Below are 19,141 nucleotides of genomic sequence, written 5' to 3'. Positions count from 1 at the left end.
ACCCAACAATGGTTTGTTTGATTCATCTGAAAATTTTTAGGGCTGATAGATCTTGACCTAATGAACATTTTTGACGGATCAAAAATCGAAGCACACACTTTGTGCAGGATAATCTAAGGAACAATCATGCTAAGTTTCATTTAAATCCATTCAGTAGTTTCAGAGGAGAAGATGTTTGAAAAATTGTTAACGACGACAGACGACGACGACGACGGACGCCAAGTGATGAGAAAAGCTCACATGGCCTTTTAGGCCAGGTGAGCTAAAAAGCAGAAAAAAATGAAGGGTTCGTGTACTAGTTTTCGAGATATAAGCCATTGAAAATTCGGCGGGAAATAAATCTTACTAGATTTTTCATACAGTTAAGATTGGCTCCTTTTTTCTTTTAACAAAGATGAAAAAATGGCTTTTTAAACTATATGTGATGAAATTATGTAAAGAAAAGTAGTGGTCAATGGGCAAAATGTCTAAATGGCAATATATGGATAAAACTAGAGGATGTAGAAAATATGGCAACAATTCAAAAACAAGAGGAGCAAACATCATTAAGTTAGAATGAGGACGGTCAATCCGAAATACGAATAAACATATATAAGAGGTACATTGTGTAAATTTAAGGTGCTGCTTATCAATTTGATTATCAATCAAAATTAGTTTTTTTGGCTAAGCCTAATGAGCTTTCTTTTTTTTTATCAGGAACGCTCATATATAGAAGTTAAAATATCGGACGCATATTTATAGCAATTAACTTTTTTTAATTTCTCATTTATCTGTTTTGTTCTGTAGTTTGCATTCTGTTTTTGTTAGATACTTAGTCGAAAGTCAAGGATGACAAGATGGAGTTAGAAGGCATGATTGTGTTCAAGCTAGTAAGAATTTTTTTAATAAGAGATATGTTTGTGTATTGTGATGCTATTCACTTTCTTATTATCTTCTTTAATTAATGTCGTTAATTTTTCTAGAGTAAAATTTTTGGAACTGATTTTTACAATGGGTTCCTTTATGCCACTTTTTGTTATTCCATTAGTATTCATATTTTATCTTAATTAAGTATGCTAACCAAACCAGCAATCCAGCAGTTTTTTTGTCTTACTGATATAACTTTTAGCTGTGCAAACCAACCATAAGCTTGAACAAATATTATTACATTATTATAAACTTTTTAGCATCATTATCTTTATTAATTTTTCGGTCTTTTACAAGAGCAATTATGTGATTATATCTTTGTTATGTGCATTTTCTACCAACATAATGGATCAATTGATTTTTTTGTCACTAAATATCAAAATTTTGTACTGGTTTTATGTTAATGCGAGGCAATCTTTTTTTTTTGTTAGTGGTAAAAGATATGATATGACACGAAAGAGGTTTTAATGTGTAGAAGAAACCTTTCTAAGAATTTTATTACGTATGGAAGTTCGTTGGTTTGTTCTACTTTCTTTTGTAAGTACATGTATATACCTTTACAATTCCCTGGTCAAAGTGATTTTTTTAGTAATAAATTTGTTTTAATAAAGAAATAGCTAAATTGGTTTTGAGGGATAAATTAGAAACAAAAGTGAAACAGATTCAAGAAGCTGTTTTACTTCCCTGTGAACTTTGTTTTTATTTATTATTACTTAGTTCATGTTTACTTCCTTTTCTGTTCCATATACTTAAATGCCCGTTACATAATTTTTTCTTTATTTTTGTGTAGAGTATACTTTATGTTTTAAAACTATTTCATTAACAGACACTGTTTGAGTTTTTTTTTTTTTTTCCTTCTTAATCATGGAAGATAACTGATACTGTCAGTGAATGTGAATCAGAAGTCTAAAAATGCTCTTTTTTATTGACACGTTTACAAAAAAACGTTTGAAAATGATGAACACAAACATACATGTGTTCAAGTAATTGTTTTGCTTAACCTTGATCTACTTTCTTAATACAAACAAACTCTGAAACAGCGGTGAAATTGCTTTGCTAAAAAAGTCAACGTAGGGAAACATGAAACGACGTTACCACTGGTTCGGAAATTTTAATAGACCGTTCCCTTTCTTTTTTGCATTATGCCACTGTGTTAAAATGACTATATTAGTAAAGATACAAAATCTTTATAATTATTTCGTCTGTTGAATAAAACAGGGGTATTGGTCTTTTCTCTTTTACCACACTGATATGAGGCAGGTATTTCATGTGAAGAAGGACGAAACCAGTGATATTTCCATGATCATGTTTAAGAATAGACATGTTTTTGGAATATCATATGCTTATCTATGTGGCAAAACTTGTTGAAATCATTGTTTGATAATTTCTTTTCGGTTTCGTTCTTGACTATGTACTGCAGCTATTTTTATTTGAGTGCCATTGATGGGTTTTATTTGCACGACATACGCGTGCATGAATTGGTAAATATATACATTTTTTTAATTGATTCATCTACTATAATGAGGACGAGTTATATACCCATGTCATTATATATCAGATCTATACTAAGACATATAAAACAAGAAGTTCAGCTAATGTATATTTTTGTTCACTTTATTTTGTTTTGTTTCTGTCTGATGCACGGTCCCGTGGTGTGGTAATTAGCGCATCGGACTACAAACACAAAGGTTCCTGGTTCGATCCCTGTTCTGGCAAGACAATTGTTCGGCTCTCCCTTGACACCATTTGCGAGTATGGTCTTGAGAAATGATGATAGTCCATCGGAAGGGGACGATAAATGGCTGACCCGTGTTAAGAGAGAGCAATATCTGTTGCAAGTAAAAGACACTCTTGTAGATTTCAAAAAAGAGCAGGCTAATGCCGCTACAAGGCAGCACTAGCACCCAAAAAGTGGAAAGGAATTAATATAAGTTGTAATAACTATACATAGATATGTTTAAACTAAACTAAACGGTCATATATATTTTTTTCATTTCAATTACATCTACCTTTAAATGTGCATCTAGTGCAACAAGATCGGTACCGTGATTTTTTTTTCAAACACAAATACGAACTAACTAATTTATGCGTTATTTTAGGTGGCATTTTAATACAGTTTGATCTCATTGTCTTTTAGGTCTTCCTTGTTAGCGGTGAGTACAAACTTACAGTCATTGTTACATTATTTTTTTCTAATTATTAGCCGATTTCCAATCTTTTTATTGTCAGCATGAATTCAGTTCTACGGTAATAAAGTTTACTTGTTGTCATTTGGACAGTCGACCATAACTGATAACATTAAATTAAACCCATAAAAATAAATGTATTTGTTCGCAGAGCAACGAAAAAAAAATATAAAGTTTGTCTACATTTTGCCAAACAAAACAAAAAGATAATAATAACCAACCACTGTATTTTCGGCAGCTAACTGTCGACACCTGACGTTTTACGTGTTTTAAAATTGAAAATTTAATGTCTAGAATAGAGAATTTATAGCAACATTTGATATAATTGTAGAATCCGTTGTTTATTTATAGTTTTGCTATCGCTGCAATTCTGATTTGTTAAATTATGTTAACATCTTAGAGAAACTTAGAGGAAACATCAGAATTCATTTATTGTCAGCTGTTATTGAAAAAGTCAGATGAATTAGGTACTTGCAACACATTTAGAAATGACTAGATAAGTTGTCTTTACTAATAGTGTATGTCATCAGCTTGATGGATAACCTTATGTTATATATGACCGTTAAACCTATTGATTTTGTCTGCTACTCTAACTTTATTTTTCGCATTATTGCTATCTTTTGCTTTCAACCCGATCAATAGCCAGTGCTTCTGTATCATCATAATTCAAATGAAAAGTTTTCTCCGTAAATTAAAATATTACTTCATACATTTGGTGCATCGGGTGTGAATTTCTGGATTTACCTTCACCCAGAACGCTCATGATTAAAACGTTAAAAGCCATATATGTATGAATATTCTAATACTAGGAAGCCAAATTTGACTCAAAAGTATTACTTAGATACCAAAATCTACCTAACGCTGATTTTAATTTAGAGAGTATGTTTATCATTGCGTAACTATTAGTTCATAAGTTAAGAAGGTTTTGACTGTTCTCTTAATATCTTTGTATTTCATATATATACATTGTGGCACTCCAAACTTTTGGTCATGTATCTGATAAAGTTTGTTGAACAACACGTATTACTCGTACCTAAATCATATCACATGTATATGAACGATGTTTATGTTTATATCTGTTTAATCTTTATTCTTGTCATGTTTTTTTAATTCTTAGTTTCAAATGTAGTGGCAATGGGCAGGTACATATGACCATCAGTGTGTAAGACTAAGTTTCACCATCGATCTTGCATTTGGGATTGACTTCCAAAAACAAAAACAATTTATAAATAACTTTTACGAGTGGTGGATTTTTTCGCTACAATTAAAACCTATTGGTGGCATTGGGCTGTTTTTCTATTCTTTGTTCGGGTTGTTGTGTCTTGACACATTTCCCGTTTAACATTCCCAATTTTATTCGTGATTTTATTGAATGAAATTTATGTTTATATCTGTATCACTTTTAATTCATCAGGAAAGTACAGACCAGTGTGTAAGACAAAGATCGATCTTGCTTTTGTTATTGACTCCTCCGCAAGTATACGGAAGAGCGACTTCCGAAAACAAATAAAATTTGTAAATGACTTCGTCGACTTCCTTGATGTTGGTTCAGGCGCGACACGTGTTGCTGCGGTATCTTTCAGTAATGATAAGTTCCCCCATTTTGGATTCAATGATTACACAACCAAGAAAGATGTGCTTTCTGCTATAAATTATATTCAGCATTCTAGGGGTCCCGCTACCAGGACATATCTTGCTTTAAAATACACGCATGAACACATTTTCGCTCCTGATAATGGAGAAAGGTCTGATGTGATAGATGTTGTTATTGTCCTGACAGATGGACATAGCCAGAGAAGAATACATACCCAAAGCGAAGCAGCGTTGATCAAAGACAGAGGAGCTTTCATATTTGCCATTGGGGTTGGAAGATATATCAGTGTCGACGAGCTAAATGAAATATCCAGCGATCCAGATCAAAAGTTTACCATCCTAGTGTCAAGTTTCTCACAGTTAAATTCAGATGAAGTTAAGGAAATGCTATTAAAACGTGCATGTTTCGGTAAGTAAAGAAAACAAATCGATAAGAAAGACTTTTTTCATTTAAGTTTGAATTATTATAACTAAAAATTGTTAGTACATCCTGTTGTTGTGCGAATATATATTTTACAATATATGAAAAGAATATTTAATAATTATAGTGCCTATCAATATATTGTGAGGTAGACGAAATTGATAAAAACGATCGTATCAAATTTTGATGTCCAAAAGTAGGCAGATCGGATACATTTTGACTTTATCATGTTTATTTACTGACGGCTTTTGTTTTAGATTAATTGTAACTGTAACAGCATGATAGATTTTTAAAAATGTGATTTTTTGTTGTTAAGATAAACAATAACTTAAGTTTATCTATACATACTACAATTTGCTAACATCTGTAATAAAAAAAATCGTTATTATCGATAAGTGTCATACCAAAAACTGACTTACGTGTCCCCGTCTTTCCTCCAACAATACGGTAAGGTCCACGTTTAATGGTCGCACATATTCCTTAAATTTTGAACTGATATAAATTGACAAACTAACAGTATATGTTTACTCACATGAAACAAAACGGGATGTGATATATAGCACGTAGAGGAATATTGACACTATTATCTAAAAAGGGCGACAGATACCAGAGGGACATTCAAACTCATAGATAAACAAAACAAACTGACAACACCATGGCCAAAAAAGAAAAGACAAACAATAGTACACAAAACACAACATAGAACATATAGACTAAGCAACACGAACCTCACCAAAACACACCCAAGAACACCTTTATCGTTTTAAAAGACCCCATAAATTCAAAAGTATCATTTTGTAACACCATAAGATATTTAACAGTTCAACTTTAATAGTAAATAAGCAGCCTGTTGAATCTGATTCACAGTTTGTACGATCACGGAAAATAATTAAATTAAATTGGATTAAAAAAAACAGACAGTCTATCCTTTGGTCTTAATAATAATATCATGGGAATTGTCAATACATTAAGAACCGATTCTGTTCACATTTGGATATAGTTTTCTAAAACTGATTATAAAAACCGTTGTCATGGACGTAGAATAAATCGCAACAAAAGGGAATTTCGTATCAACAATACAAATATTTCGGACCTAATTTTTATTTCAAACCCCACGACACATTTTATCTGTTAACAAGCTCTGTTCTTCACCTGTTAATAAATTACATCAAATTTAAAAATTGCAGATATGAAATCTTTCAAATTATAATGGCATATTGTTATTCTAAAATTGAGAATGGAAATGAGGAATGTGTCAAAGAGACAACAACCCGACCAAATAAAAAACAACAGCAGAGGGTCACCAACAGGTCTTCAATGCAGCGAGAAACTCCCGCACCCGGAGGCGTCCCTCAGCTGGCCCCTAAACAAATATATACTAGTCCAGTGATAATGAACGCCATACTAATTTCCAAATTGTACACAAGAAACTAAAATTAAAATAATACAAGACTAACAAAGGCCAGAGGCTCCTGACTTGGGACAGGCGCAAACATGCGGCGGGGTTAAACATGTTTGTGAGATCTCAACCCTCCCCCTATACCTCTAACCAATGTAGTAAAGTAAACGCATAACAATACGCACATTAAAATTCAGCTCAAGAGAAATCCGAGTCTGATGTCAGAAGATGCAACCAAAGAAAATAAACAAAATGACAATAATACATAAATAACAACAGACTACTAGCAGTTAACTGACATGCCAGCTCCAGACTTCAATTAAACTGACTGAAAGATTATGATTTCATCATATGAACATCAGGCACAATCCTTCCCGTTAGGGGTTTAGTATCATACCATCATAACATATATGAGAAGAACATAACCCGTGTCATGCCAACAACTGTTTTTAAAAAATAATGTGTTTAGTTCCGATGCAAAGACCTTATCAGTGACTCAATATTAACGCCAAAATATGCAATCTTTAATGACTTGACAACAGTATCGTAATTATATCCCTTCTTAATAAGTCTATTTAAAGGTTTTGTAAGTTTCTGAGGTGAATACTGACACCTTTGTGCTTTATAAAGAATATTACCATAAAAAATTGGATGTGAAATACCTGAACGTATTAGAAGTCTGCATGTTGAGCTATATTTACGAATGATGTCTTTATACCGATGATAAAATTTAGTAAATGTTTTGACTAGTTTGTGATATCGAAAACCCTGGTGTAATAATTTTTCAGTAATACATAAATTTCTCTCGTTAAAATTTAAAACATTGTTACATACACGAGCGAATCGTACAAGTTGAGATATATAAACACCGTAAGATGGTGACAAGGGAACGTCACCATCTAAAAACGGATAATTAACGATAGGAAATGAAAAATCATCCCTTTTATCATAAATTTTAGTATTCAGCTTTCCATTAGTGATATAGATATCAAGATCGAGAAAAGGGCAGTGGTCATTGTTAGTATTAGCTTTATTTAAAGTAAGTTCAACGGGATAAATTTCATTAATATACATACTGAAGTCGTCATTATTGAGAGCCAAAATATCATCCAAATATCTAAAAGTATTATTAAATTTGTTTATCAGATGTTTTTTCGATGGGTCTTTGCTTATTTTTGTCATAAATTGTAACTCATAACAATACAAAAACAGGTCCGCAATAAGTGGTGCACAGTTAGTCCCCATTGGAATTCCGATAATCTGACGATATACGGATTCCCCAAAGCGAACAAAAATGTTAACTAGTAAAAATTCAAGGGCATATATAGTATCAAAGCATGTCCAATTAACATAGTTTTTTGTTTATTGCTACTAAAAAATGACCTAAAAGAGTTTGAACATATATATTCACATTCTGATTTTTTTAAAGTCCATTTAATTAGGTGTGTGATTTTTTTCTTAATGAGAATGTGAGGCAATGTGGTATACAGGGTAGAAAAAATCAAAACTTTGAACAGATTCAAAATCACCAATATAAGCATGCAATTTATCAAGTACTTCCAACGAGTTCTTGACACTCCAAAAGTAATTTATTCCACTATTTTCGAAGGCCTTATTTGAACAATTTATTATCAGGTTTTTAATTGTACCAAGTGTGCTGGTAAGAAGAATAGACAATTTAGTAGTTGAACAATGGCTTGAAGACGAAATAAATCTATATTTGTAAGGGGTTTTGTGTAGCTTCGGAAGCCAATACATAGTTGGGACTTTCATTGTATTTGGCTCTGCTTGTAAAGCGGTGGCTAAAAGTTTATGTTTGTTACAGATTTCGTTTTCTGAAAATGGAGTCAGTTGGAATGTTGGTGAATTGGTGATTTCCTTTTTCAGAACCTCAATGTCAAATTTACGTCAAACAATAATAATATTATTAGCAGCTTTATCTGCCGGGACAAAAACAAATTTCTTGGCTAGTTCTTTTAGTTTATGTTTGATACGAGAAATAGGTTTATTGTGGTTATTGCTTATAGTAAAATGTTCTTTAAAATGTTGAATACGTATATCAACTATCTTCATTACTGAATTAAAAAAAGAGTCCAAAGATTTTTTGTCAGCTTTTTCCCGTTTTATCCATTTCATACAGTAAGTATGGAGTGAGTCGTGGATGATATTACGACACTCATTCCAATTAATAAATCACGGGGGACGATAGTTAGGTCCTTTACTGAGGAATGATTTTAGCTCTCGGTCTTGGACGATGTTAAGATCTCCTGTTATAAACTGGGAAATGGGTCCATAAATATATTCGGAATTACTGCAATTACATGAAGTAGGTGTATTTTCACTGATATTAACATCTTTACACAATTGACTATAATTAAACACAAATTTCCGGGTAGATTTCTTGTAAATATAACAAATAAGAGGTAGCTCAGTATTGTCAAAATATCCAGGAATTTGTTCTTTAACAGAATGGTCGTTAAATATACCGGCAATATTTACAAAATCAAAGCCTTTATTGACATACTTAATTTTAATAAAATGTTTTTTATGATCTTCAGGGCGATCAATTTTGGGAAATAATTTAGAATAACAATATGCCATAATTTATTTGAAAAATTTCATACTTAGGACTGCTATATGAAATTGTGTTGCAATCCTCCAAAATTTTATTGAACTTATTAACCGGTAACGAACACAGTTTTGTTAACAGATAATGTCTGCCGTTGTTTTTTGAAATAGAAATTAGGTCCGAAATATTGGTATGATTGGCCCGAAATTTTCTTTGATTGCGATTTGTTCTACGACTGTGCGAACGTTTTTTACGAACAGTTTTAGAAACTATATCCAAAATGTTAACGGAATTGGTTCTAGATATATTACCAATTCCCATGATATTATCATTTAGACCGAGAGGGTAAACTGTCTGTAATTTTTGAATCCAATTTAATTCAATTATTTTCCGTGACCGTACAAACTTTGAATGCGATTCACCAGGCTGCTTATTTACTATTTCTAAAGGTTGAACTGCTAAATATTTAAAAGGATGGTTGTGCTTCTTAAGGTGCTGGTAAATGATACTTTTGAATTTATTGGGTCTTTTAAAACGATACAGATGCTCTTGAGTGCGTTTAGATAAATATCGTCCAGTTTCTCCTACGTACTGAATACCACACCCCGGTTTGTTTCATGTGAGTAAATAAATAATACTGTTTGTTTTTCAAGTTATATCAGTTTCAAAATTTAAAGAAAATGTGCGACCATTAAACGTGGACCTTACTTTTTGGACCTTTTGGATTTGGCTATACTTTTTGGACCTTTTGGATTATAGCTCTTCATCTTTTATATAAGCTTTGGATTTCAAATATTTTGGCCACGAGCATCACTGAAGAGACATGTATTGTCGAAATGCGCATCTGGTGCAAGAAAATTGATACCGTTAATTTTATTACCGTATTGTTGGTTGAAAGACGGGGACATGTAAGTCATTTTTTGGCATGACACTTATCGATAGAAGGGTAACCACGATTTTTATTGTTAAAAATGTTAGCGATAGTAGTATTTTTAGATAACCGATTTTGAAGATTGAGACGTGTGGATACCCTTTGAACAAGTTTAGTATTTAGTAATTTTCCATTTCTAAGCTACATAATTGTTTTGTTAGTGAATTATATAATAAAGGAGCAAAGATTGGCGTCCAGAATATGAACCAACATACAATAATTGAAGTTATATAAAATGGATAAATTTGTTCGGCTAAAAATGTCAAACGCTATCAGTATTAAAAAGTAGAATGGGGCTGAATATTGAAATACTACTTTTTGATAAATATTCCTAAAGTAATGCATTAGAGCAGTTCTCGCTCGGACACACACTCCATAATCTAGTATATTATAAGAGCATAAACCTGAAGCACGGGGAGGCACTCTACTGCCTCCACACGGCACTAAAGACAAACTCTGTAAAAAATAAAATTGAGAATGGAAATGGGGAATGTGTCAAAGAGACAACAACCCGACCAAATAAAAAACAACAGCAGAGGGTCACCAACAGGTCTTCAATGCAGCGAGAAACTCCCGCACCCGGAGGCGTCCCTCAGCTGGCCCCTAAACAAATATACTAGTCCAGTGATAATGAACGCCATACTAATTTCCAAATTGTACACAAGAAACTAAAATTAAAATAATACAAGACTAACAAAGACCAGAGGCTCCTGACTTGGGACAGGCGCAAAAATGCGGCGGGGTTAAACATGTTTGTGAGATCTCAACCCTCCCCCTATACCTCTAACCAATGTAGTAAAGTAAACGCATAACAATATGCACATTAAAATTCAGCTCAAGAGAAATCCGAGTCTGATGTCAGAAGATGCAACCAAAGAAAATAAACAAAATGACAATAATACATAAATAACAACAGACTACTAGCAGTTAACTGACATGCCAGCTCCAGACTTCAATTAAACTGACTGAAAGATTATGATTTCTTCATATGAACATCAGACACAATCCTTCCCGTTATGGGTTTTCGTATCATACCATCATAACATATATGAGAAGAACATAACCCGTGTCATGCCAACAACTGTTTTTAAAAAATAATGTGCTTAGTTCCGATGCAAAGACCATATCAGTGACTCAATATTAACGCCAAAATATGCAATCTTTAATGACTTGACAACAGTATCGTAATTATATCCCTTCTTAATAAGTCTATTTAAAGGTTTTGTAAGTTTCTGAGGTGAATACTGACACCTTTGTGCTTTATAAAGAATATTACCATAAAAAATTGGATGTGAAATACCTGAACGTATTAGAAGTCTGCATGTTGAGCTATATTTACGAATGATGTCTTTATACCGATGATAAAATTTAGTAAATGTTTTGACTAGTTTGTGATATCGAAAACCCTGGTGTAATAATTTTTCAATAATACATAAATTTATCTCGTTAAAATCTAAAACATTGTTACATACACGAGCGAATCGTACAAGTTGAGATATATAAACACCGTAAGATGGTGACAAGGGAACGTCACCATCTAAAAACGGATAATTAACGATAGGAAATGAAAAATCATCCCTTTTATCATAAATTTTAGTATTCAGCTTTCCATTAGTGATATAGATATCAAGATCGAGAAAAGGGCAGTGGTCATTGTTAAAAAATACTGGTATTAGAAAATTATGCATTCTGTGAAGTCGGTCTAAAACAAAAATTTTAAAATGCTTCTTTTTTTATTCTCTCTGGTCCTTTTGATTATATAAGAAATCGCCTTTTTAAAGGAATCTATTTTATTTAGTATTAGCTTTATTTAAAGTAAGTTCAACAGGATAAATTTCATTAATATACATACTGAAGTCGTCATTATTGAGAGCCAAAATATCATCCAAATATCTAAAAGTATTATTAAATTTGTTTATCAGATGTTGTTTCGATGGGTCTTTGCTTATTTTTGTCATAAATTGTAACGCATAACAATACAAAAACAGGTCCGCAATAAGTGGTGCACAGTTAGTCCCCATTGGAATTCCGATAATCTGACGATATACGGAATCCCCAAAGCGAACAAAAATGTTATCTAGTAAAAATTCAAGGGCATACATAGTATCAAAGCATGTCCAATTAACATAGTTTTTTTGTTTATTGCTACTAAAAAATGACCTAAAAGAGTTTGAACATATATATTCACATTCTGATTTTTGAATGCCCATTTAATTAGGTGTGTGAATTTTTTCTTAATGAGAATGTGAGGCAATGTGGTATACAGGGTAGAAAATCAAAACTTTGAACAGATTCAAAATCACCAATATAAGCATGCAATTTATCAAGTACTTGACACTCCAAAAGTAATGTATTCCACTATTTTCGAAGGCCTTATTTGAACAATTTATTATCAGGTTTTTAATTGTACCAAGTGTGCTGGTAAGAAGAATAGACAATTTAGTAGTTGAACAATGGCTTGAAGACGAAATAAATCTATATTTGTAAGGGGTTTTGTGTAGCTTCGGAAGCCAATACATAGTTGGGACTTTCATTGTATTTGGCTCTGCTTGTAAAGCGGTGGCTAAAAGTTTATGTTTGTTACAGATTTCGTTTTCTGAAAATGGAGTCAGTTGGAATGTTGGTGAATTGGTGATTTCCTTTTTCAGAACCACTGTTTCCCAAAATTGATCGTCCTACAGATCACAAAAAAACGTTTTATTAAAATCAGATATATCAATAAAGGTTTTGATTTTATAAATATTGCCGGTATTTTAGATAAATATTTCGTCAAAGAACAAATTGCTGGCTTTTTTATTCATACTGAACCCCATCTTATTTGTTATGTTTACAAAAAATATTTCCGGAAATATGTGTTTATATAGGTGTCATACCACCAATTAAAAGTCCCTATCTGTTCAACCAAATTTTACAATTTTCACAGCTTTCTAAATATTTTACCTTAAGTTTAACTTCATAGAAACTAGGTATATCCTGAATTGTACATGTGTCACCTTTCTGCATGCCAATTTTCATTATACATTCAAAATCATATAAGAAGGAAGAGAACTCACGAAAGGAGGTACCACTAAAAATAACCCCTGGTTTTCTGGAAATCTTAAATTAGTATACCATGGAGATCATTAATCCTCAATTTTAAATCTAAACTCCTAGACAGGTAAAATTTGGTTCAAAATGGTCTTAATATATTTCTCTTTCAACAAAAGTTTCATTTCTGCCAATTTGTTGGTTAGTTTAAGTAAACAGTGACATCAAATGCACTATTTTTTGTCCAAGTAGGCCTACTTTCACATACGTTCTAAATTTCAGGGAGTAATTGGTGGTATGACACCTAAAGAGACAAAAAAGTTGATTAGAAATCTTTTATTTTGCTTTATTCTTAATCCTTAGTCAATTTGTAGTTAAAAACAGCCTATCTGAGCATTATGCGACTTATATTAAAAATTTCACAGCTCAATTTAAACTGACTGTAATGTATGACTTTGATAGAAAATACTTGAAAATTTTATTTTGGGCTACAGGAACATAAACTTTCAATATCAAGATCATTGTTTGCTGATTTTTTCTTGTTTGTTCTACTTCTTTAAAGACTGTCAACAATTTTTGCAATGAATTTAGTAAAAAATCCAAGGTATTGAAGTATCAAGGAATATTGACCCCTTCCCCCCTTTTTTTCATCTGGTGTCAGTAAAGTACTACAAATTGATCAAAAGTGCAGTCATGGTCATTTAACTGTGTTCATTTACATCAGTTAATAAAATTTAAGATATAAAATTTCATTTGGAATAATAAATGGTACTTTTGTGAGTTTCTGCAGTGCTTACATTAGGCTATGCTATCTGCCAAGTACATAGTATGACGCAATGATATAAGGGGTAAAAATCAAATAATTTCATTAAATCTGTATGACAAAATTTGTTTGGGGGTAGTAAACAACCTATGTTTCAATGTTTAACACCACAGAATAACTTTCTGTGCATTTATAACATTATTTAGGACATTTTTTATATAAAAGCATATTGTCAGGATGGGAAAAGCTAAAAATAGCACAAACTCAAGTTTTAGGCTCTAAATTTGCAATATGTGACATTTTGCCCCCAAAAAGATTGAAATGTGGCTACTATTATCTCAAATGATGAGTTAAGACAAAAAAAAAAAATTGTTTTCTGATTTTGATGTTTCACCGCATTTTGCTTAAAGGTGTCATACCACCAATTAAAAGTCCCTATCTGTTCAACCAAATTTTACAATTTTCACAGCTTTCTAAATATTTTACCTTAAGTTTAACTTCATAGAAACTAGGTATATCCTGAATTGTACATGTGTCACCTTTCTGCATGCCAATTTTCATTATACATTCAAAATCATATAAGAAGGAAGAGAACTCCCGAAAGGAGGTACCACTAAAAATAACCCCTGGTTTTCTGGAAATCTTAAATTAGTATACCATGGAGATCATTAATCCTCAATTTTAAATCCAAACTCCTAGACAGGTAAAATTTGGTTCAAAATGGTCTTAATATATTTCTCTTTCAACAAAAGTTTCATTTCTGCCAATTTGTTGGTTAGTTTAAGTAAACAGTGACATCAAATGCACTATTTTTTGTCCAAGTAGGCCTACTTTCACATACGTTCTAAATTTCAGGGAGTAATTGGTGGTATGACACCTATATAGCGAAGTGTGTAAAGATGTAAATATCAGTGACAATTCACCTACTTCATGTAATTACAGTAATTCCGAATACATTTATGGCCCCAGTTCCCATGTTAAAACAAGAGATCTTAACATCGTTCGTGACTGATAGTTGAAATGATTCTTCAACAAAGGACCTAAATATCGTCACCTGTCAATTATTGATTAGAATGAGTGTCGTAACATCATCCACGACTCACTCCGTACCTACAGCTCGGAATGGATAAAACGAGAAAAAGCTAACAAGAAATCATTAGATTCTTTTTTTAATCCAGGAATGAACATAGTTGAAATAAGTATAGAACATGTTAAAGAACATTTTACTCCTTACAGCAACCATAATAACCCTATGTCTCGTATCAAACATAAGCTAAAAGAATTGGCCAAGGAATTTTTATTTGACCCTGTCTGTTTTTGATAAGGCTGCTTATAGTATCAGTAGTGTTTGTCGTAAATTGTATGTTGAGAAATGCACGAATTCACCAACATTCCATCTGACTTCATTTTCATAAAATGACATCTGTAACAAACATAAATTAAGAGCTTTTTCTTAACAGCAGAACCATATAGAATGAACGTTCCAACCATGAACAGGTTACCAAAGCTGCACAAAACACCTTACAAATATAGATGTATTTCGGTTTCAAGTCATTGTTCCACTACTAAACTGTCTATTCTACAAACTAGTACACTTTATACAATAAAAAACGGGTGATAAATTGTTCAAATTAGGCCTTTGAAAATAGTGGAACTAATTTCTTTTGGAGTGTCAAAAATTTGTTGGAAGTACTTGATGAATTACTGCTTATATGGATGATTTCGAATGTGTTTTTTCTACCCTATATACAACATTGCATAATAATCTCATTAGGAAACAAATCAAACACCTAATTAAAAGGTCATTTAAAAAGTCAGAATGCGAATATATATGTTTAAACTCTTTTACGTCATTTTAAATAACAACAAACGAAAGAGCTATGTCAATTGGACCTGCTTTGATAGTAGAAATACCCTTGATTATTTAGTAGGTAACATTTTTGTTTGCAATGGAGATTACGTATATCGTAAAGTTATCGGACTTCCAATGGGGACCAACTGTGCACCACTTATTGCGGACTTATTTCTATATTGTTATGAGTTACAATTTATGACTTAAATCAACAAAGACACATCGAAACAACATCCGATACAAACATTTAATAACACTTTTAGATATTTGGATGATATATTGGATCTCAATCATGACGACTTCAGTGAGTACATTAAAGAGATTTATCCGGCTGAACTGACTTTGAATAAAGCTAATACTAACAATGAACACTGTCCTTTCCTGGGTCTTGATAATTATATAACTTTAACGGGAAGCATAATACCAAAATATATGATAAAAGAGATAATTTTTCATTTCCTATTTCTAACTTTCCATTTGTAAATGATGATGTTCCCTTGTAACCATCATATTGTGTTTATTTATCTCAATTTGTTTGATTCGTTCGTGTATGTAAACACATTTATTATAAAACCAGTTGTGGCATGATAAGGGTTATGTTCTTCTCATTTATTTAATAATGGTATGATACTAAACCCTAACGGGAAGGATTGTGCTTGATTTTCATATGATGAAGACATAATCAGTTTAATTGAGATCTGGAGCTGGCATGTCCGTAACTACTAGTAGTTCTTTGTTAATTTATGTTTCATTGTCATTTTGCATGGTTTCTGTTGTTACCTATTGTGACATCGGACTCTTTTTTAAACTTAGTTTTACTGGGCGTATTGCTGCGTGTTTTTTTTCTACATTGGCTAGAGGTATAGGGGGAGGGTTTGAGATCTCATTAAACATTTTAATCCCGTCGCATTTTGTCACCTGTCCCAAGTCAGGAGCCTCTGGCTTTTGTTAGTCTTGTATGATTTTTAATTTTAGTTCATTTATATGTTTTCGAGTTTAGAATGACGTCCATTGTCCCTGAACTAGTACACAATTTTGTTTAGGGGCCAGCTGGAACCCGTCTCGGGGTGCGGGATTTTCTCACTGAGTTGAAGACCCATTAGTGGCCTTTGGCTGTTTTCTGCTCTTTAGTCGGGTTGTTGTCTCTTTGACACAATCCCCATTTCCATTCTCAACTTTATTATTAAATGGAATAAAACGTATGAATTGTAAACTGTCTTTAATAATTTTGATTGAAAGGGTGCTTAAGCACGTGGCATTTAGATGAAAATGTATAGAAGACTGATGGTGGTTAGTAAAATATCATTATTTCCTATGCAATTATGTATATAACTATTTTGTTCATGTTTACAAATAACATTCATTTTCAGTATTAATGAATGATTTATTACGTAGACTGATTATTCTTCAAAATAAAAGAGCAACAACCGATTTGGTAAGACTAGAAATAGGATGCTAACAACTTTTACTGTATAATACATTAATGTGAAATACTTAATGTTACTGTTCAATATAATGAATTGGGATGAACACGTGATATTTTCAACAACTGTAAATGATAAGTTTGTTTGGCTTATAATTTTTTTTTCGTATTTCAGAGACAATGGAATGTCAGACTGGATCAAAATGTCCGCCCGGAAATGGAGCACAAAACGTATACATTTTGGTTTTGACATTTAGCCGTACAATTATCATCAGTTCCGTGTTATTTTATTTCTGAAAAAAACTGCCTGTCAGTGAATGCTTTGCTCTGAAACAGATTAGTACAAATGCATATTACATTTCATGTTTGATGCATAAAAAAGACCACTTCTTTAATGTCTTGTATTTGTTTAACTAACAAAAATAAAACTACTAAATGAAATTGAAAATGTCAATATTAATGTTCAAGGGCATAAAGGCGATAACAGAGTGTGACACTGAATCATAATATATCTCTATAGGTTACTTACTTTAAGATATCTTTTTTTTTAAAATAAGGTTTCTATATATACTCAAATAACTTTTAAATACGTCCTGTATTATCTAGGGGTAGAACTTTGTATGCATATTAGTATATAATACTTAGTAACACGTGTTGTTTATGAAGTTTAAAAAATCTTCATCTATGGTGTAAAATTTATTTCTTTATTGTACATGTTATAAAAATAAATAGTGGCAGAATATAAAGCATTATACTTTTAATAGTTTAAAGTGGTTTGTTTTTGTTGACATTTTACTATAATTGATTTTTATGAAATGAAGTTGTATGTCAATATGCCATTATCCATATGCTTATTGGAGGAAATTGAAAATTGTGGCAATTAATGTATCTTCAGTGATGATGAAGGCCAAGCTATATCATGGTCCATTACCTCATACAAACGTATACGAGCTTATATGATAAAAAAGGAACAAAATTTTTGCAAAACCCGAACAAGGCATGAGATGTAATGTTTTTTTTAATCCCAATTTTTTTTATATAATTTTCCAACAGCAAATTTCCATGGTACAATATTCCTTTTTTCTTGCTAGTGCAGAAGTATTGGCTACTAAGCTGGTTATATCCTTATTTCACCAGCAGCGGTACCGACCCTAGTGTTAGTAATACCATAATTTATACCAATCTCTGTGCCGTTCCAGGCTACGCCACACTACACTCAATATCAACCGCAAAAACTTCCTTAATGTTTTTTTTATCTCTAACGTATAGATTGGTTTTATTTCGATTCCAATTTAAAATTAAAATCATGAAATCAAAACCAAAAAACCAACATATGTTTTTATAAATTATGATAATATTCATGAACGCAATCGCCGTTTTTCTGTTCAAGATAAACGTTTATCAAACACGTAAACATTACAGGTAGCAACTACTTTGTGCCGTTGTGGTCTTTTTCTGTACACATTGACAATTTAATGCTACAATCCCCTTCCCTTTCATGAATATGACCTACCGAATTAGACTATTTACCGGATTTGTAATCACTTAAGCAACACGACGGGTGCCACATGTGGAGCAGGATCTGCTTACCCTTCCGGAGCACCTGAGATCACCCCTAGTTTTTGGTGGGGTTCGTGTTGTTTTTTCTTTAGTTTTCTATGTTGTGTCGTGTGTACTATTGTTTTTCTGTTTGTCTTTTTTATTTTTAGCCATGGCGTTGTCAGTTTGTTTTAGATTTATGAGTTTGACTGTCCCTTTGGTATCTTTCGTCCCTCTTTTATATCATTTGCAACCAATATTCATGCTAAATAAGTGGTTGCAAATTTACCTCTTCCTGAAGGAAGTATAATCTAAAAAGTCAATACGTATACTCGGTCACATATAACATGTATACGTGAAGTATTGCAAAGAACTATGTGTCGAAAATTAACATATTGTGTATAGTGTTACGTAGTATAGAACGGAACGGATATAAAATGTGGTCCGGAGATTGCCAAATTTACTGTACCAGATGTGCATTCCGCACTATGAATTTGAACATAAATACATGTCATGATGAAGATTTTGAAAA

At 32.2% G+C, this 19,141-nt stretch overlaps 1 protein-coding gene across 1 annotated transcript; it reads left to right on the top strand.

The window, feature by feature from the left end:
- Window positions 1–509: 509 nt before the first annotated feature.
- On the top strand, window positions 510–17,810 carry LOC143074037 (matrilin-1-like). The gene is made up of 3 exons (XM_076249590.1): window positions 510–549; window positions 4,507–5,094; window positions 17,246–17,810. The coding sequence occupies exons 1-3, from the start codon at window positions 510–512 to the stop codon at window positions 17,365–17,367; spliced, it is 750 nt and encodes a 249-aa protein (XP_076105705.1). The 3' UTR covers window positions 17,368–17,810.
- Window positions 17,811–19,141: the final 1,331 nt, after the last annotated feature.

The sequence above is a fragment of the Mytilus galloprovincialis genome, chromosome 5, assembly GCF_965363235.1.
Source record: "Mytilus galloprovincialis chromosome 5, xbMytGall1.hap1.1, whole genome shotgun sequence".
Lineage (NCBI taxonomy): Eukaryota > Metazoa > Mollusca > Bivalvia > Mytilida > Mytilidae > Mytilus > Mytilus galloprovincialis.
Note: the sequence above shows the minus strand (reverse complement) of the source record. Positions and strands in the feature narration are given on the sequence as shown.

Excerpts from the sequence above, each read along its gene's own strand:
- LOC143074037 (XM_076249590.1), top strand. The coding sequence starts at position 510 with ATGGCAACAATTCAAAAACAAGAGGAGCAAACATCATTAA. Across the intron at positions 550-4,506 it reads AGAGGAGCAAACATCATTAA|GAAAGTACAGACCAGTGTGT; the intron begins GTTAGAATGAGG and ends TTAATTCATCAG. Across the intron at positions 5,095-17,245 it reads ATTAAAACGTGCATGTTTCG|AGACAATGGAATGTCAGACT; the intron begins GTAAGTAAAGAA and ends TTCGTATTTCAG.